Source organism: Helianthus annuus, chromosome 2 (genome assembly GCF_002127325.2).
Source record: "Helianthus annuus cultivar XRQ/B chromosome 2, HanXRQr2.0-SUNRISE, whole genome shotgun sequence".
Lineage (NCBI taxonomy): Eukaryota > Viridiplantae > Streptophyta > Magnoliopsida > Asterales > Asteraceae > Helianthus > Helianthus annuus.
The window spans coordinates 52046982-52068247 of record NC_035434.2 but is presented as its reverse complement, the minus strand read 5'-3'; the positions used below and the strand labels follow the sequence as shown (position 1 = coordinate 52068247).

At 34.2% G+C, this 21266-nt stretch overlaps 1 protein-coding gene across 1 annotated transcript; it reads right to left on the bottom strand.

Moving 5' to 3' along the window:
• Positions 1-17760: 17760 nt before the first annotated feature.
• Positions 17761-20191, bottom strand: LOC110903358 (NEDD8-conjugating enzyme Ubc12). Its single transcript, XM_022149363.2, has 6 exons — positions 20081-20191; positions 19249-19362; positions 18950-19058; positions 18659-18737; positions 18457-18573; positions 17761-18158 (listed from the first exon to the last, which is right to left on the bottom strand). Exons 2-6 carry the CDS (start codon positions 19355-19357, stop codon positions 18021-18023), a joined length of 552 nt encoding a protein of 183 aa, XP_022005055.1. The 5' UTR covers positions 19358-19362; positions 20081-20191; the 3' UTR covers positions 17761-18020.
• Positions 20192-21266: the final 1075 nt, after the last annotated feature.

Sequence of the window (21266 nt, the reverse complement as noted above, 5' to 3'; positions counted from 1 at the left end):
TATATATATATATATATATATATATATATATATATATATATATATATATAGAGAGAAAGTATAATGTACAAAACGCCTTAACCTACATTAACGTACGCGACCAGATATATAACGTGCGTTATTATTTTTTTTGACCATCTCAACGTGCGTGATTATACTTTCCATGCGTGATTATCACTTCTCATGCGTGATTATCACAAAAAATCTAATCCCATGCGTTATTTTGTGTCCCATGCGTGATTATTGCCTGATCCGATGGTTTACAGCGTCGCGTACGTGAAGTACGATAACGCGTAATGTATGTTAACCGCACTCTATATATATATATATATATATATATATATATATAGGGGACCGCTAGAATGAGAACCACCACGAGTTGTAAGAACCGCGAGAACCACACCATCCGGGTCGCCGTTTACCACGATTTTTTTTTACAACTAGATGTGTGTATTATAAACACAGCCGTTAAAAAAAAAATTTAACGCCCCCCCCCCCCCGAGGGGGTAGTTTTTTACACCACAAGTTTGGTGTTTTTATTTTTTTTTCTTTTTTCTTTTTTTTACACCAAACTTGTGGTGTAAAAAACTACCCCCTCAGGGGGGGCGTTTAAAATTTTTTTTACGGCTGTGTTTATAATACATACATCTAGTTGTAAAAAAAAATCGTGGTAAACGGCGACCCGGATGGTGTGGTTCTCGCGGTTCTTACAACTCGGGGTGGTTCTCATTTTTGCACAATTCTATATATATATATATATATATATAGTGGAGGGTTCAAATGAGAAGAAAATTTTTGTAAGAAGAAAAAAGAAGAAATTTCAACCAATAGAAATGCTTCATTAGACTTCATTTAATATTTGTACTTAATGTAACTATAAGGGTATATTAGTAAACTTACATACATCATTAATTGGTAGTTTCATCTTTAATAACTAAATATATTAAATTTGTAACTTACTTTTAAGATATATATTTTTCACAAAAAAATAAAAATAAAAATTTATTTATAGTGTAGGATAAATACGAGGCGTGTAGGATAAATTACGAGTTGTGTAGGATAAATTTCAATATGTGTAGGATGAATTCCGAAATGTGTAGGATAACTTTTGATGTGTGTAGGCAAAAATATTTAGTGTGAAGGATTATAGTCTTAATGAATAATTAATTAGTCAAACATAATAATAAATGAGATGAGAAAGAAACTATTTAATGTTTTACAATTATACCCTTTTATTCTTTTTCTTCTCAATTAAATTTTCTTCTCAAATGAACCTTCCCCTATATATATATATATATATATATATATATATATATATATATATATATATATATATATATATATATATATATAGGGAGAGGATCATGAGAAAACTACATCTAAATGAGAAAACTAGAAAACTAACTAAAAAAGCCTAAAAAAGCTAAAAACATACCACATTTTTTTTTGCAAATTTTTATAAAAAATCGCTATTTTATATATAAAAAAATTTCGAAAAAAAAATTGTTGTACTGCACATGTGCATTATATGTGTACTACACATGTGCATTATATTTGTAATAGTGCACATGTGCAATACAACAATTTATTTATTTATTTATTTTTTTGAAAAGTTTTTTCCATACATAAAATATAGCGATTTTTTATAAAAAAAATTTTTAAAAAAATTGGTATGTTTTTAGGCTTTTTTAGTTAATTTTTTGGTTTTCTCATTTAAACTAGTTTTCTCATGATCCATTCCCTATATATATATATAGTGAAAGTGTAAAATACAATATCTCTTAACGTACATTACGTTCGATATTGTGAAATCGCATGTGATAAAGAAACATGTTGGAAATCGCATGTTGGTTTTTTTGATGAAATCGCATGTTGTTTTTTTTTTATGAAATCGCATGTTGTATTTTTGATGAGATCGCATGTTGGTATAAAAAACAATTTCGCATGTTGGTTTTTCAGCACAAATCACATGTTCAAAAGTAAATTCGCACCAGATCGGAGGGCTGAGATGATCGTGTACATATTGTACGATAAACGCTATTGTACGTTAACCTAATCCATATATATATATACATATACATATATATGTATATATATGTATAGGGGACCACTAAAATGAAAACCATCTCCAGTTGTAAAAACCACGAGAACCACTTTCTGGCCATTAGATCAAGATGATGGATAGATGAGATTAAAAGTAGTTAAAATTAATATTATAAACTTTTTGTCTTATTATGTTTTTAATATTTTATTCTTAAAGGGTATATATGTAAAATTGTCTTTTTTGTCTTTTTATATATATTAATTTTAAATTACCTTTTTTGTCATATTCATTAATTACTTTTTTGACTTAATTATTTTTTATTTATAAACAGATTTTTTTTGTTATACAATTTTTTGAAATCAAATTTTTATTACAATTTTTTTTAAGATCTGTTTAAAAAAAAGTTTTGAAGAGCAGTTTTTTTTACGCCCGGCTTTTTCAGGTGTCGTTTTTTTAAACGCACCGTCATTTACGTTAAAAGCTTTACGTTTTGCGTTACGCGCCGTCATTTACGTTAAAAAACTTTACGTTTTGCGTTAAAAAATTTACATTTACCGTTTTTACGTTAAAACCTTTGCTTTTTCAGGCGTCGTTTTTTAAGCGTTGTTTTTTTTACGCGCCGTTTTTTACAGGCGTCGTTTTTACGTTTTACGTAAAAAAAAAATACGTTTTTACGTTTTACATAAAACTTTTTACATTTTACATTAAAAATATTACTTTTTACGTAAAATTTTTTACGTTTTACATAAAACTTTTTATGTTTTTACGTAAAACTTTTTACTTTTTACGTTAAAAATTTTACGTTTTACCTAAAACTTTTTACGTTTTACGTAAAAAAAAGTTTACACAAAAATGAACGCAACCAAAAATCACAGCTCGGTAGGTGTCTCAGATAGATTGTTATCATCATCGACTGGAAAAAAAATAACAAACCAACAACAAAAATCAAAACAATGTTTGGATTCTCGAAAAAAGTGGGGTTTGGGCTCAGATTTTCCCGATAATCAGAGGCTGCAAATCGGGGTTGTAGGTTCAAAAACCTACCCTCCGCCATCCTTGCCGCGCCATCGTCATCAAAATCTAGGTTTTATTTATTTATTTATTTATTTTTTTGCATCATCGCCACCCAAATCCAACAGATCAAAACCCACATAGTTCACTGGTCAAAAATCGCCAGAAAATCAAGAACACAGGCGTTAAATCAGCATAAAATAAAAAATCACTAGAAAGCAAATATTCATCAGATTCTTGTTCATGACCACAAAGTTCATCAAAAATCACTAGAAAAGCAAAGTTCATCAAAAATCACTAGAAAAGCAAAATCACCACAAAAGTTCAACAGATTCTTGTTCGTCACCCACGGATCAAACCCACATATCAAAAATCAACAGATCAAACCCACATATCAAAAATCAAACAGATCAAATCCTCCGAATATACAACTTACTCGAACAAAGAATCTGATGAACTAGTAAATGGAAGTAGCAACAAAAAACTCAAGAAAAGTAAAACCCACTTGAGATGTAGTGACCGCCGCCGGAAACACCCACCGCCCATCTACCCACCATCGCCGTCACAGGTGTGGGTGACCCACACCTCCGCCTTCATCCATCGTCACCGACACACCGCCGCAAAAATAAAACCACCGAGAGATGAAGATGGATCTGAGAGATTTGAGGGTGGTTGTGGGTTGCGGAGAAGGGTGGGCATGAGGGGACGTTTGGCATCACCGTCGCCGGAGAAATGAGGGGACGCCGCCGTCACAGGTGATAGTGGTGTGGTTGTTGGTGACCGGCCGGAGGTCCGCCGTCACCAGTGATCAGAAACCCAGGGGTTTTGTAACCTCTTTCTCGATCCTTTGAAACCACATTGGTTTCATTTCTTGATTTTAAGAGAGATGTGAGAGGAAGTCACGGAGAGAATTATGGTGAAGTTTCATCTTCATCAGAGATGAAGTCACAGAGAGAATTATGGTGAAAATTCAAAATCTCAAATGTTTGTTTGAAATGAAGAGAGAGAGGGGAATGAATGATATATGAAAGAGGTGAATAAAGTCAAGAAAGAGAGAGAAAGCGGACTTTAATAAAGAGGAGAGAGAAGAGAACTTTAAATGAAGAGAGAGAAGGGGGGATTTGACATTTGGGGTAAAAGACTAAAATACCCTTTTAGTTGGCAAAATCTGATTGGTTGATAGTGGTTCTCGCGGTTCTTACAACTGGAGGTGGTTTCTATTTTAACGGCTCCCTATATGTTTATATATGTATATATATATAGATATATACATATATATATATACATATATATATATATATACATATATATATATAGGGGAATGTTCATTTGAGAAGAAATTTATTGTGAGAAGAAAAAGAAGAAAGGGCATAATGGTAAAACATTAAATAGTTTATAACTCCTCCCATTAATTATGTTATCTCTCATTAATAAAGAAAAAAAAAAAACATTTTATCCTACACATTTCAAAATTTATCCTACATATATCTTACATCTACCGAAATTTATCCTACTCATATCTAAAATTTATCATACACATTTAAGAAGTTATCCTACACATACTAAAATTTATCCTACACATGTCGAAAATTGTTCTTCACCATAAATTATTTTATCTTGAAAGAGTATATCTAAAATGGGAGTTACAAGTTTAATAAGTTAGCTAATTAATTACAATTGGAAATTTACCTATATACCCTTATTAATAACATTAAATACACATACTAAATAAACTAAAATGGAGCATTTCTATTGGTTTAAAACTTATTCTTTTTATTCTTACAAAATTTTTCTTCTCATTTGAACCTTCTACTATATATATATATATATATATATATATATATATATATATATATATATAAACGAGATCAGGAGAAAACACTCAAAAGTGTGAGAACGCATCCTGGTCCAACACGTGTCACGCGGCTTAGAGAAGGGCGAAGGGGCTCTTTTGTCTTTTTATCTTCTGCTTTTCTAGTTCCGCTTTTCCCAATATTGTTTTATTTTTTGGGGTTTAAGATTTTTGGCGTTAACCAAATTCAATAATTAATGGCATTTAATGGTTTCTTCGTATTAACATTTTGGCGTTTATGGCGTTTTTCAAGTCGTATGCCATTGGAACCCCAGGGTGGTCAGGAATCTATCTGAATGGCGTTTTTTCAAGGCGTTTTAAATAAGATGGCCCACTGTTCTATTATTTTTTTATATACATTTTGGCGTTTGTGGTAACTTGGCGTTTTACAATTGTAAGATTATATCATACCCACAGGGAAAAAATAGAAGCGAAGAAAATAAATTGAAAATCATAATCGGATCTCTCTTCACAATCTTCACTGTCATCAATCTCTCTCTTCTTTAATAGTACAAGAACTATCACCAAATATATGGCGTTTTAGGTAAAACTTAACAAACACATCGGTTTGATTATTTTGCCTGCTCGTCTGTTGAAGTGTCTTTTTGTGGATGTTTGGGTACATAGATCTATGACGTGTGGGTGGGTTTTTCGCTTTTTCTTCATCGTCATCTTTCTCTTTATAATCATGGCACTCTTCAGTGTCATTGATCTCTTTTCATCATCCAAGCCTTATTCAAGAACAAAGAACACAAAATGACATTCGATTGTCATCTATATCTTTTTCTTGTAGAATTGTCCATCTCATGCAGCAAAATCTTTCTGAGTTACTCCTCTCAGCTAACAATCCATTCAGTGAAACTTCCCGAAGAACAATACTGAATATCCAAGATAGCATATTAGCCATCTTTGATTTTTTTGATTTTTGGCGTTTTGCAGTGAATGGTATTTAGTAGTGTTTTAGAGTTTGTTTTTTTTTTGCTTTGATTAAATGGACGTTGCTGAGAGTTATTATGTTATAGGATTTCTTTTGGCAGTGTAGGTTAGGCGGTGCATTATTATAATAAAGTATTTGTCGTTTCAGTTACTGTTTGTAGTTATTGTTTTCGATAAGCTTTTTTCTCTGAAGTCTGTAACACGTCCCGTCTTTCAAGTTTGGCGTTTTAGATTATAATATAATAAATTATCCGTCTCTTCATTTTTACTGTTTTTTAATTATTGTTTCTAGTTACATTTTCAAGTTTGCTTTTTATTTTTTTTTGTTTTTTTATAATACTTTTTCAAAGTAATTATATTATAGTTTGGGAGTTTTTTGGGGCGTTTTACGGGATGATAGCGTTTAAACAAGCATTTTGGCTGTTTTGGCATTTTTATTATATATGGCGTTTTTATTATATATCAATCAACTGAAAAAGAAAATACAAAAAAGAATATATAAACAATTTTTTTTACAATTGATCTTCCAAATCTTCACTGTCACCAGTCTCTTTCTTCTTTTTTGAATCATCTTAACTGGCTGATTCGACTTTCGTATGATTCCTTTTGTTTTTTTGTTTTTCAAGTAGTTTTTTTTTCACCGTTTGGAAGAATAAAGTGTGACATCAGCCTCTTTTTCTTGAAGATTTGTCCATCTCATGCAGCAAAATGTTATTGAGTTTAGACCCTTCAACCAACAATCTTGAATTTTCCAATGAACGATGTTTGATTTTTTTAACTTTTTTGGCGTTTTACCGATAAAAAGAACGCCACCAAATAAAAGCAACTTAAACCTCAAAATTTGATCATGCTAAACTCAATAATGTTTTGTTGTATGAGATGGACAACATTGTTAATCCTCGGTTATGAAAGATAACTGTCAATGTTGTCCACCCCATACAGCTAAACTTTATTGACAACAAACCTCAATAATGTTTTTGTATATTTTGGCGTTATAAATTGGATGGAAGTTGAGGATAAGTTAATAAGATTTTACTCAATGAAATGTACAATATCCTCACTTAAGGATTTTGACCATTTCATTGAGCGAAATCTTACAAACAACCAAATTGAATTTCAAAAAAACATTTTGGGTTAGAAGATATTTGATGTTTGGGTTTTTTTTGGCGTTTCTAAGGCGAATGGGATATATTAAATATGGCGTTTGGGTTTTTGTGTGTTTTTAATTGAAGGTCTGAGATGTTGTATATATAGGATTTTTTTGGCGGTTTTTTTAGGCGGGATTTTACTATAATTAAGTTTGGCGTTTCATCTAATGGCGTTTTTACTTAGAATGGTGTGTGATTTTTGTTTTTTGGCGATTTATTTCATGAGATGGCGTTTTGTTTGGAGTAGTCAAAAGACCCTTTTACCCTTAATGAAGCGCATCCACGTAATAAAATTGATGTAATTTACAAAAACGCCACCGCGCCAATCTAGTCCATAGATTGTTTTGATCGGACAATCCATAAGCGTTCTCACCGTTCTCACACTTTCTATCGTTTTCTCTATATCCCGACCCTATATATATATATATATATAGGAGAAGGATCCGTTAGGAACCACACTTTATTGCGAGAACCGCGAGAACCAATGTGAACACAACAAAAAAATACCTAAAAATAGCTAAAAACACACAAATTTTTTTTTTAAATATTTTTACGTAAAAATCGCTGGATTTCGTTAACAAAAAAAATTATTTTTTTTAATTTTGTTTTTTTTTTTTGCTACTAAAAGTAGCGATTTTAATGTAAAAAATATTAAAAAAAAATTGTGTGTTTTTTTTATTTTTTTAGGTTTTTGGGGGGTTTAGTTTTAGCATTTTAGCTTGGGTGGGGGTTTAGGTTTTTTTTTTTTTTTTTTTTTGGGGGGGGGGGGTTTAGGATTTTTAGGGGTTTAGTTTTTAGCATTTAGCTTGGGGGAGAGGGGGGTTAAGTTTTTGTTTTTGTTTTTGTTTTTTTTTTTTTTTTTTGGGGGGGGGGTTAGGTTTTTTTTGGGAGGGGGCGGTTTAGGTTTTTTTTTCGGGGGGGGGGGGGTGGGGGTTAGGTTTTTTTTATTGTGTTCACATTGGTTCTCCCGGTTCTCCCAATATAGGATAAGGATCCATTAGGAACCACCATTTATTGCGAGAACCGCGAGAACTAATGTGAACACAACCAAAAATGCCTAAAAAATCTAAAAAACACACAATTTTTTTTAATATTTTTTAAAAAAATCGCTATTTTTCGTCACTGAAAAAATTTCGAGTAACAACTATCGATGCACATGTGCATATATATCATTTTTTTGACAAATTCCGTAATATATTACTAGTATTAGACAATTGCATTTTCATTTACACTACCATGCGTCATACACTACTTTTTATATTACCAATATTATGCCAGACGGTATGGGGACCGTCCCCCTTGCACCCTGAATCGCCCCTGATCAGCAAACTGTCCCCCCCCCCCCCCCCGCGTCTGCGTCGTGACCGTCTCCATGGAGACATTGGGGACGAAGCACAAGAGGACAAAAAAAATCCCCGTTTTCCACACTTTTTGACCGTCATAAATTAAAAAAAGAAACTAATTTCCTTTAATTTAAAAAAAAACGGCTATTAATTCAAACCCACCCCAAAACCTTCAAATTTTTTATATAAAGTCAACCTTTTTATCTCATTTTTTACTCACTATCTCTCCATCTCTCTCTCAACTTTCATACTTTTTATAAAAAATTAATCATGTCTTCATCTTCTTCGTCAACGTGATTTTCATCATCTTCAGGTGAGAATGAAGCATTTCGAAAACATGATTATGTACACTGCTCAGATGTTCATGGGGGAGGATGACAACTCCGAAGCGTCGCCCCAACGGCAAAATAGGAGAGCCAAATTAAACCGAGACAAAGAAGGTAAATGAACTTAATTTATTTTTCATTTAAATATATAGACGCCCACGATAAACTAGTTGCCGATTATTTGCCGACGAACCTGTGTACATGGACGAGATGTTTCAACGTCGGTTCCGAATGAGTCTTCGACTTATTTTGCGTATCGCAGACGACATGGCCCAGTCTGATCCGTTTTTCACACTGCGATACGACGCTAGGGGGAAAAGGGGATTCATTACTTTACAAAAATGTACGCCGGCCATTCGCCAACTGGCATATGGGTACGCACCCGATGCATTCGACGAATATTTAAGGATGTCCGAAAGAACCGCATGTGAATGCTTGCACAGGTTTTGCGAATGGGTCATCAAATTATATAGCAAGAGATACCTGCGGAAACCAAACGCAAACGACGTTCAAAAATTATATCAAGCACACGAACAAAGACATGGTTTCCGGGAATGCTCGGGAGCATTGATTGCATGCACTGGCCGTGGCAGAACTGCCCTACTACTTGGCAATGTCAGTATACTCGGGGAGATCATGGTCATCCCACTATTATTCTAGAGGCTGTTGCGTCACATGATTTATGGATCTGGCATGCTTTTTCTGGTCTACCTGGTTCGCTTAATGACCTTAACATCATATACCAGTCACAGATATTTGACGATGTAATGGCGGGAACAGGTCCAGACACAAGTTTTACGGTTTCGGGGGTGGAATACAGGTGGGGTTACTACCTTGCAGATGGAATATACCCAACGTACTCGATAATCGTTAAAACTATTCCGCATTCGACAGACGATAAAAGAAAGAAATTTGTGAAGTGTCAAGAGGGTGCGAGAAAAGATATTGAACAGTGTTTTGGGGTTCTACAAAAAATGGCATATCATTGAACATCCAGCACGTTCTGCTACACCAACGAGGTTACGACACATTATGTACGCTTGTATCATCCTTCATAACATGGTCATTGAAGACGAAGGTAGAGCGATATGTGAGTACCACGAAAACGCGTCTAACGGGAATTCTGTTCCAGTTAGTTTGGAACAACAAGATTTAAACATGTTCTCTCTACGTAACGAGTACACACATCATAACCTACAAGCGAACTTGGTGGAGTACTTTTGGTACAACGTACAAAACGAACCTAACGACCACATGCCGGATGAAGACTAGTAGTTTTTTTTAATATTTTTTAAGTTATTAGGATTTTTTTTCTAAGTTTATGGTTTTTTAACTGATTAGGATTTTTTTTAAGTTTATATTTTTTTAAGTTTAGGTAATGATTTTTAATATTAATGAAATTATTTTCCTATTTTATTTGTTAAATGTTAAAAAAATGGATGATTTAGAAAAAAGTAATAAACTAGTGGGGTAAGATCATCCTCCCATTTCCATTGTTTTTGTGGGATGGACCATCCTCAAAAGGATGGTGATGTGGCGCCTAGGTGGCAGATCATGAAGGATGGTCACCATACCATGTAGCCTTAGAAATGCACATGTTCATCTATATGTATGAACATGATATAACGTGTTTTGGTACACTACTTTGAATACACTTTCCTTTTCATCTATCATACCATCCATAATACACTACCATTACCTCATACTAGGGCTGTAAACGAACCGAACGAACACGAACAAGGCTATGTTCGTGTTCGTTCGTTAAGGAAATTTGGACGTTCGTGAATTGTTCGCGAACACATGACGAACAAAAGTTTGTGTTCGTGTTCGTTCGTTAAGGAATTTTGGTTGTTCGCGAACAGTTCGTGAACACTAACCACGAATGCAAACGAACACAAATGAACTTTAGTTTTGAAAATTAAAAAGCGCACCGTTAATCTTAAACATTGGGTTCAAGCGATTGGAGATAAGCTGAATGAAGGAGCGTGATATCAAAAGAGGGAGAGGGCCAGAGAGAGGGAAATAATACATATGGGGAAAGTTAAAAATTAATAAAACATTAAAAACTTTTAGAAAAATAAACATAAAAAACCGAACATATACAGACATAAACGAACGAACACGAACGAACATAAATGAACATATTACCGAACGTTCACGAACGCAGTCGAACGAACGAGACCTTTGTTCGTGTTCGTTCGTTAAGCTTATCGAACGAACATAAACGAACTTCACGCCGAACGGTTTACGAACTGTTCGCTGAACGTTCGGTTCGTTTACAGCCCTACCTCATACTATCCATAATACACTACCATTAACAATGTATAATATTTTCATTTTATGCACATGTGCATCAACACCCACTAAACCATACCAAACAACATATTACATCATAAAGTGACAAATATAACCAAACCATCAACCATTAGATATAACTAACCAAAAACATGTATATGGGCCTACTTTATCATTCAAAATCACAAACTTTTTGTACCAAAACACGTTATATCATGTTCATACATATAGATGCACATGTGTATTTTATATATTGCTAATGTAAAAAAGTAATGTATTACAGATAATAGTGTAAATGAAAGTGCAATTGTATAATACTGGTAATGTATTACGAAATTTGTCAAAGAAATGATACATATGCACATGTGCATCGATAATTGTTACTCGAAATATATATTTTTAGTGACGAAAAATGGCGATTTTAGAAAATATATATACATTAAAAAATTTGTGTTTTTTGGGTATTTTTTTGTATTCACATTGGTTTTCGTGGTTCTTGCAATAAGAATGGTTCTTAAATGAACCCTACCCTATATATATATATATACTATCCTATATATATATATATATATATATATATATATATATAAGGTGGGGTTCTAGAGTGAACAAATCCTGGCCATTGGCCAGGATCTCATCATCAAATCGTAAAATACATTAGTGTATTTCAACATCAAATCCTGGCCATTGATCTACACACGTGTAAGGCCAGGATTAGTTCAATCAGTTCGCAAGCTACACTAGTGTTCACTCTTGAACCTAATCCTATATCTATATATATATATATATATATATATATATATATATATATATATATATATATATATATATATCCCTGACTCACCCTCCGTGGATGAACCTTGCGGAGGAACCCTTAGGTTTTCGGGGCATTGGATATATATATATAGGGAGGGGCTCATGCGAGAACCACCCTTATTGTGAGAACCGCGAGAACCAATGTGAACACAACCTAAAATAGCTAAAAAAACCTAAAAAAACCTAACCCCCATCCCCCCCCCCCCAAAAAAAAAAAAAACCTAAACCCCCCCCCCCACCCCCCAAGCGAAATGCTAAAAACTAAAACCTAAAAAAAACCTAACCCTCCCCCCCCCCCCAAAAAAAAAAAAAAAAAAAAAACTAACCCCCCCTCCCCCAAGCTAAAATGCTAAAAACTAAACCCCCAAAAAACCTAAAAAAATCTAAAAAAATTAAAAAAAATCAAAAAATTTTTTTTTAATATTTTTTATGCTCAAATCGCTACTTTTAGTGGCAAAAAAAAAATTTTGGCTTCGAAAAGTAGCGATTTTTATTTAAAAAATATAAAAAAAAAAATTTTTGTGTGATTTTTAGCTATTTTTAGGCATTTTTGGTGTGTTCACATTGGTTCTCGCGGTTCTCACAATAAGAGGTGGTTCTCGCATGATCTTCTCCCTATATATATATAATCACTCTCTTCGCACCTCTATGTCACTCTCCCTCTCTTTTTCCCAGGCGCCACCGCCACCTTGGAAATCCAACGCCTCCTCTCCTCAGATCGATGTTAATAAGGTATGGCACCGCTAAAGTTTCACCCTAAGACCCGTCAGCGATTGTAATAGAGGTGTTGAGCGGCGGTTGATGACAGATTAAAGAACTCTGACGAGGTCCAACTCCAAAGGATCTTCACTTGTGTGTGATACTCGTTACCCAATCTACACATCTAAGGGTTTCACATTCAACTTCGTTATCCGATCTCCCAATTAAACCCTCCTCCTGCCACCCTTTCGTCTGACAAAACCGTGGCCCGCCGTCGCTCCATTATCTCCGACAACTTTTACACAGGTAATTTTGTTTGTTGCTGTCAATCGTTCTGTCGTTCCCCTTCGATCCCCTCTTGAATCTGATTCCAATTTCTCTAATTTTTTTAATCTATACTAAACACTCTTGAATGTTATGCGCTAGATGATGTTCTTCCTTTTGATTATGTTTTCTCACAATTTATGCTACCAACAGAAGTGTCATGTGCAATCTTCCTTTTGTATCTATTCTTTTGTGATAAAATGGTATCAAAAAGATTTACCATATACTCTTATCACCCTTTAAGTGTTGTATTACAAATAAACTTTAAATATTGTATACTAAGTAGTATTTTAAAGTTTGTAAGTTATTTGAAGTATGTTTTATAATTCACCACATATTATTTGTTCTGTCATGTGAAGTTCACGGGAATTAGCACTAGTTCATATGAAATATTATGTATTACATGTTTTGTTTTTACGTAATTATGTAGTCACTCAGTGGGGTTTCACATAAACATTATAATGAAATGATGTAATCACGAAGTGGATATTCAAAATCACGTAATAATACATACTCAACTATTGTTACGTCGTGGGGTTTCACATAAAATACGATAATAAAATCACGCAATCACGTAATCAAGTAATGGGTATTCAAAATCACGTAGTCACTTACTGAGTATTCAAAATCACTTAATGGGTGTCCAAAACCCTGTAATTTTTTTAAGAAAACTATAGCAATAGGTTCTTTGAATTAAAGAGAATGAAATAATCGTTAATACGGTGTAATTTAAAAAAATATTAACGTATGAAAAAATTATAGCTGCTTGAAAATCAAAGAAATGAGAAGTTCAAGTGAGAAAAGACCAAAATACCCTTTCTCTATTTGTTTGTTCAATTGTTTGAACCTTATATTTATCAAAATGTCACCGCCTAGTTTTGAGTCATTGATCTTGAGAGATGAATAATAAGATTATTTCGTATACTTCACACGCACAATGTGTTTTGTATTTGATCCTTTACCTAAATGCCAAGTATACATATCAATTACCTTACAAAAAAATAAGAGTAAACTGCCATTTTGGTCCTTGTGGTTTGGGCACTTTTGCCATTTTAATCCAAATCTCAAACTTTTTACATCTGGGTCCCTGTGGTTTCGTTTTTGTTGCCATTTTGGTCCAAAACTCAAATTAGATCAGATTTCTCAAAAAAGACCTGCTATTTTGTCCTTTTCTGAAGGGGCATTTTGGTCATTTAAAAAGAAACCCCTATCTGTCTCTCTTCTCTCCTCTCTATCTGCAGATCACCAAAAAAAAACTGTCTCTCTCTCTCTCTCTCTCTTTTCTCTCTCTCTCTATTTGCAGATCATCACCAAAAAACTCGTCTCTCTCTCTCTCTTCTCTCTCTATCTATCTACAGTTTATACCCTTCACTTAGGGTTATATGACAGTGAGCAAAGAAGAACCAGAAGCAACACTCCTCATGAACACAATCAGTTCTTAAACAAGAACTGAATCAAGAACCACAAGTAGCCTTCGTCGAAGATATCGGTTCGAAGACACCAAAAACCACATGAATCAAGAGGTCACTGGTTCGAATACACGAAACCCTTCACCCCACCACCACCATCAATTCCTGCTGGCCAAACACCACAACATACGATCATTTCATCAAACACTTAATCAACATATAAGCAATAACAACAGACCAAACACTTCTTCAATCTGCAATTAAACAAAAACCCACATGGCGGGGACCAACGGCGGCTTAGCCGAATCACCGCCGCCACCTCCGCAATACCCAGATGTTGATTGTTGGTCGTTTTCGCAGCTTCTCGCCAGAGCTATGGCCGTTTGAAACAGACGGATAAGAAGAAATCAGGGGTTGAAACAGACGGATGAGAAGAAATCAGGGGTTTTAAGTCAACATTCATCTTCATGGCCGGTGATTCTATTTCCATCTCCCTCTTGCGTCTCTCTCTCTCACCATCGATTCTCGTTTCGTCGCCGCCGCACGAGAACCACAGATGATTTGGGTGTCAACTCTACAGTCGCCGGAACCCTCTTCTTCTCTGGCATCGAAACACAGGCGAACCCATAACCACGTTGACGCCATAAAAGGGGGTGATTTTCTTCTTCCAATTTTGAGGGTTCAAGATTCGAAATCTCCTTCAAATTTGGTTGATTTTGGGGGTCATTTGGGGGTTTTGAGGGTTGTTAGAAACAGAGGTGTGTTCGAGAGGAGGAGAGAGAGAGAAGAGAGACAGAGGTGTGTTAGAGAGAGAGTATGCAGAGTTTTATTTATATATATATATATATATATATATATTAATGCTTAAAATAACCAAAATGCCCCTTCAGAAAAGGACAAAATAGCAGGTTTTTTTTTTAGAAATCTGATCTGATTTGAGTTTTGGACCAAAATGGCAACAAAAACGAAACCACAGGGACACAGATGTAAAAAGTTTGAGATTTGGACTAAAATGGCAAAAGTTTCCAAACCACAGGAACCAAAATGACAGTTTACTCAAAAAAAATAAAATAAAAGTTACGTTGTGATCCAATCGAATCTTCCATCTGTTACTTTACTTAACTTCAGTAGCATTTTGATATTTTCTACATAGCCCAATAGACCATATTCAGCCCATCTAAACCCATTAGTAAATTGTTGGTAACCCAGATTTACCCATTATGTTATTGACCCAAAACATCTAAACCCATTAGTAAATTGTTGGTCATCCAAATGTACCCATTATGTTATTGGACCCAAAATTTTGATGTGTGGGTTTGTTTTGCCAGTTATAGTTTGGGATTTAATTTTAACCGATTAATTAAGACTGATGTTTATGTTCATTTAGGCATTAGTTTGAAATAGAGATGGGCATAATATCCGGTTCCAAACCCGACCCGGTAGAACCTATCTGGAACCGGTTTCAGTTCCTACCTGATGTATAGAAGAACCGATTCCGGGTTCAAAAAACCCGTATGTTCGTACCCGGTTCCACAATTTGTAAAAAAAAATAGGGTCCAACCCGGTTCCTACCCGGAACCGGTTCCGCTATAAACACAAAGAACCGGCAGGATCTAAATGAAACCAAATACATTAAAAGTTAAACTAACATCACAAGTCACAACCAAACATTATAACCAACTATAAACCGTTACCTACCTACCATACATTAAAACCAAACATTATACCTAAACACAAAACACATAAACACAACCAAACTAACATCACATAAACACATTAAACCTTCAAAGAACCGGTTCCGGATGATTCGCCGCCTTCACTTTTCTTCGCCGCAGCCTTTGTCACCGGACAATGACGGTCGGTGTGTTTTTGAGGGTCGAGTTCGTCGTAGCCTTCATGAACTTCCCACAACCTTTGCAACGTGCCATTTCATAGCTATCAGACATCAGGCACAGATCAAGGTGCTTCCAAACTTGGGGGTTTCTTTTGGTTTCCAAAACCATTACCACTTCGTCGTTGAATGCCATAACCGATTTTAGTTGTAACTTGTAGGGTGAAACCGATTTGAGTGGGATTAAGTTTTGGTTGAAGGTGATGTTCTTATATATAGTAGAAAACGATTTCGAAATTTTAATGGCAATTAATCGATTCTAACCGATGTAAAGCCGTTAGGAATCGATTCCAGCAGGCTTTTTGCAGCTTTTTGTGGAAGATACCCGGCGGAGCCGGTTCCTCCGAGGAACCGGTTACAAAATACCTGAACCGGTTAGGAATAGTTCCGGTAATTGTCGTTTGAAACCGGGTACTAACAGGAACCAGGTCCTAGAAGAATCGGGTCCAGTCAAACTCAGTCAAGAACCGGGTACGGGTTGGAACCGGTTCTAGGTATACAAAAAACCCAATTTGCCCATCTCTAGTTTGAAATCAATTTTAAAACATATAGGTTGAAACCATATAAAACCGAACTGAACCAGATTATAAACCAGTTTCAAACCAAACCGAAATATATTTTTTTAAAAACCGGTTTGGGTTGATCTGGTTTTGACTTTCTTTGACTCAATCAAAACCAAGTTTAAAATATGGATTTTTGGACCAAAATATGCACCTCTTGATAGGGTGATAATGGTGTTTGGGTGATGTGCAACGATGGATTTTGATTGGCGATGGGCTGTTGATTAGAAGAATCCATGGTGTTAGCAGTCGTATGAGGGTGACAACGGTTGTATTCCTTTTTTTTAATAACCTAGAGGGTATGATAGGAGAGTAAGCAAGCCAGGCTAGGCTCAACTCATTTAACTTTACGAGAGCTTGAACTCGAGCTTGGCTTGTTTCATACTCTATTTCAAAAGCTCGAACTTGACTCGTGAGTAGTTTTTCAAACTCATGTTCAGCTCGGGCTCTGTTCGGCTCGTTATTTATTAATTAACTTCTATGCATTTATGATTAGTTTTTACACCTGCTTTTTAATGATAATTTTTCTAATATATATTATTCAGATATTTCTATCATAAGATCATATGTAATAACTATTATTGTAACTTTATAAGTACAAATATTTAACATATTAAATAACATCATATAAATAATAGGCTTGTTTAGGCTTGCGAGTCAACTCGAGTTTAATAAGTGAAGCTCAAACACGTTTTAACAAGCGTATTTTCAATGTTGAGCTTGTTTTAATCTTGGTTCGATTCGAGCTTTTAGCCAGCCAATCTCAAATATCTCACGAGCGGCTTAGCTCGTTCCATAGCCCATTTTATAAAATGTAACATAGTTTTTAACGTTAGTTGGTATAAAGAAAACCAAAAGTGTTGCTATTGACTGAACAATAAAGATAGAAAGTGTATTTTCCAAAAACTTAGGATGGAAACCACACTTATTTAGAAAAGAACCCACATGACCATCTATAAGATAACTCATTAAGTGTCTAAAACCATAACTAATGCATTAGTTATCTATAAATCTAAAAAAGATCTTGACCCGATCTTTTTTAACCCTTATAAAAAGTTAATCAATTCATTATCCAACTCGTCGATCTGACAGTCTCTTGCACTCTATACAATCAATCATCGGTCACAATTCTTTACTCGAAACCAAACAATCTTACATGATAACATCCATATACATCACTTTATACAAAAGCTATACACACCTATATGCATGACTACATATATTTCACTTGCAGAATGCTAATCCTCAAAGAGTTTACCCAACCTTCTGCGACTCATTTATCAAAAAGATCTTTAAAGAAAAAAAGATCCAACTTTTTTACAGATTTCAAACTATTTTCCCAGATGAATCTGAAACCATCTTAGAACTATCTACAGCGGGTGAATAAGGTCTGGCCCATATACCCGCCAGCCATTGTTCTCTTTACATTGAACGCGAACAACTTAGGATTGTCTCGCAACACCTTAGCGGCCTTTGCATTCAACGGATCCTCATGATTTGGTTCCTGTATAAGAAATTTAGTTGGCCAAATCAAGAAATGTCAATCCAAAAACTCAAAAAGACGTATGCGTTTCATAACAGATTATCTGATTAGTCACCATCTGAAATTGCAAAAAGTAAATACGCGACTTTCAATCACGTATCTAAAATGAGTGATTTGTTTCTGACATGACTATACAGATTAACATACTTGGAAAAAAAAAGTTTTTCATGATATTATTATTAAAAAAGTTTATTCAATATCGCATAATCACTTTCATAACACACAAAAACGCACTACATGGGTAAATGAGACAAATTACCGTGAACAAATGATACAATCCGTAGATTATCGTGTTGATGTTTAGAATCGGGTTCCAGTCTTCTCGAAGAATGTTAAGGCACACATTTCCGTCCAAGTCGATGTTAGGATGGTAAACCTAAGAGAGAACAAACTCCATTAGTTTAACACAATTTCAAGTACGGGTCGGGTTATGTTGACCCGCAAATGAAAATTATCTGCACCTTTGCTTTGCATTTGACCTTTGGTGCATCATGAGGATAGACGGAGGAAATCTGGAACGTGAACGTAAACATGCCACCTCTAGAAGCATAATGTTCGTTAGATCAATATATATTTTCGAAATAATAAACATTAAAGTGGCAAGATGTGTAACAGGTCAAAGTTGAAATGGATCTTTTGAGATATGGGTCGAAAAATGAACCGTTCAAAGTTGAATTGGATCTTTGTGTTTTGTTTTAAAACACATCTGCCAGCTGTTGTTCGTAACAAAGAGATTGGAAAGAAGCACTTACGAGTAGTATCCCTCGTCAGGCCGAATGGTTACCTCAAAGTTCATGAGGTCATCTTGTCCATTTGGGAATGATATGCTACATGCATTGGGTAGGTTTAACTCGCTTATATCTATATACATAACGAAAAATAATAATATAATCAGAGAAAATAATCTTGGCACATGAAAAGACGGTACTTTCCTTATCATTACTGATCAATGATGAGCAACTGAAAGCTGGTGTTTTATGTTCATTTTAGTAAACGGTTGGTCAAAAACGTCTATGTTAATGATTTTTCGTATAATAATAACGCAATGTACCTTTTTGAAGACGCAGCTCCCCTGCACTTTGAGTTTTGCCAGGAGGCTTCCCGTTGGAATTTGCAGAAAGTTCCTGTTGCTTCTCCTTTATTTTGAACAATCTTATCATTTTCACTGTGGTGACCAAAATGTCTTCAAGATTAAGATAAAATATATCTCGATAATTACACAATTTTCCAGAAAAAAAGGACAAAATAGCAAATTAATCCACATGTAACATGAAAATAGTCGTAGCTGTAATGAAAAAACCCAAAACCCAAAACCCTAAACCATCATTTTTATATGACTATAAAGCGCGATGATTACAACAAATAATGGCACATGTCAATATTTAACCTCAAAACAAGAATCGATAAACAAGAACAAGAAACAATAATTTGACTAACTCCCAAACGTTTATTATCGACAAAACTTCTGGATAACTTGATTATAATGTCAGGTTTCAAACCTGCTTCTATCGCGATACCCGAACGGAAACAGATGTATTATCCAACAAACAAGATTCAAACAAGAATCAAAGAACACAACTAAATTTCATCATGATCGTGATTAAATTCCCATTTTATTCTAGCCCAGAACAAGATTCAAACACATCTAAAAGTACAAATTTTCACAACATAATTAAAACAAGACATTATCAAGAATCAATATTATCCATTAGGGCACCAGAAACAGCAATAAAAACAATGAATTATGAATGTTAAAGATAAAATTTTCTGCACATTATTCCAAAACAATCAGTTTTACGATCTGATTAACAAAATGTTTACTGATTTACGTGAAATTGTTATGTAACTATGTATATGATGCATATGAAGATAAAGAAGATAACCTGTTCGACGAAATGTCGCAAAGAAACAGGTTTCGCGTGAAGAATGTTTATCGAGAGGGTGGTGAGAGAATCTAGAAAAGAGAACTGAAGAAGAGTTTAGTTTGTGAAAAGACAAAGAAAGGCTATATATATGCAAATCTAACACCCCCTTTGTAGTGATTTGGATATTATAAAAGTGTACATTGTAACTTTTAAAGTATATTAAATAAATTTCAATAACCAAAATATGACTTAATTTCTAATACTTTTTTTTATTGATAATGTGACAAATGATATTCTTAGCATTTATTTTCGTTGTCTTCGGGTGTAATCCTTTTTTTTTAACGGTGACTTTCTTTTTGAGTGACCTAATGTCACACTGTCTAAACAGCGGTCCTAGCCAAGACCTGGTCAGACTTGTTGTCTTAACCGGGTTCGTGTTAGGTTGGTCAGACTTGGTTACGCCGTTTCCCCAGAAACCGTACTGTCTCCACACGAAATGTCTCGCTGAAGTAACAACCGGATGAAAACCAGGGTGCGGCTCAGGATCGAACATGTGACATTAACTTTCATTTATGATGTTTTAAAACATTTTACTGATTGTCAGTTAGTTTTTCATTAAAGCACATATAGTTACTTCTCCGTTGTAGTATGATTGACATTTATAACGAAAGTGAAAGATAGAAGTATCATCGATTACATGGTCAGTATTGATTATAACTATCGATGGGTCATGTTTTAGATTATTTAAATCATATTTGCTTTTGTTAATGCTTTATTGTTTTATGTTTTATCATGTATTAATTTTGACCGTATATAGATTATCACCTTTTAATTTATATACGAATATAATAAACAATAATATATATTGTGTTATATGTGAATAAATCTTTCTATACTAATAAACAAAAATCTTTTTTGGACACGTGTCATTCTCTGTTAATTTCTCACTCTTATTTTTATTTATCTATTTATCTCTTTTATTTTCATAATTTGAAATTAATTTTTTTTTAACTCTAAAGTTTCAATGTGTGGCAATTTAAGTCTAATGTTTCAGTCTTTGGTATTTTAACCCTTTGATTAATTTGATTTTTCATTTCCAATTCAAAAGTTTTCATCTTTTGCAATTTAACCTCTTTAATTTTTTTACTTTCAACCCAAAGCTTTTCATCTTTTCCAATTTAATCTCAACACTTTTTTTACTTTC

What these genes read in the sequence shown, in the direction of transcription:
- LOC110903358 (XM_022149363.2), bottom strand. Translation starts at nt 19,357, where the DNA reads ATGATAAGATTGTTCAAAATAAAGGAGAAGCAACAGGAACTTTCTGCA. An exon ending in GGAGCTGCGTCTTCAAAAAG is followed by an intron (nt 19,059 to 19,248) that starts GTACATTGCGTT and finishes TTATGTATATAG; the next exon opens with ATATAAGCGAGTTAAACCTA. An exon ending in GATTGTATCATTTGTTCACG is followed by an intron (nt 18,159 to 18,456) that starts GTAATTTGTCTC and finishes TTTCTTATACAG; the next exon opens with GAACCAAATCATGAGGATCC.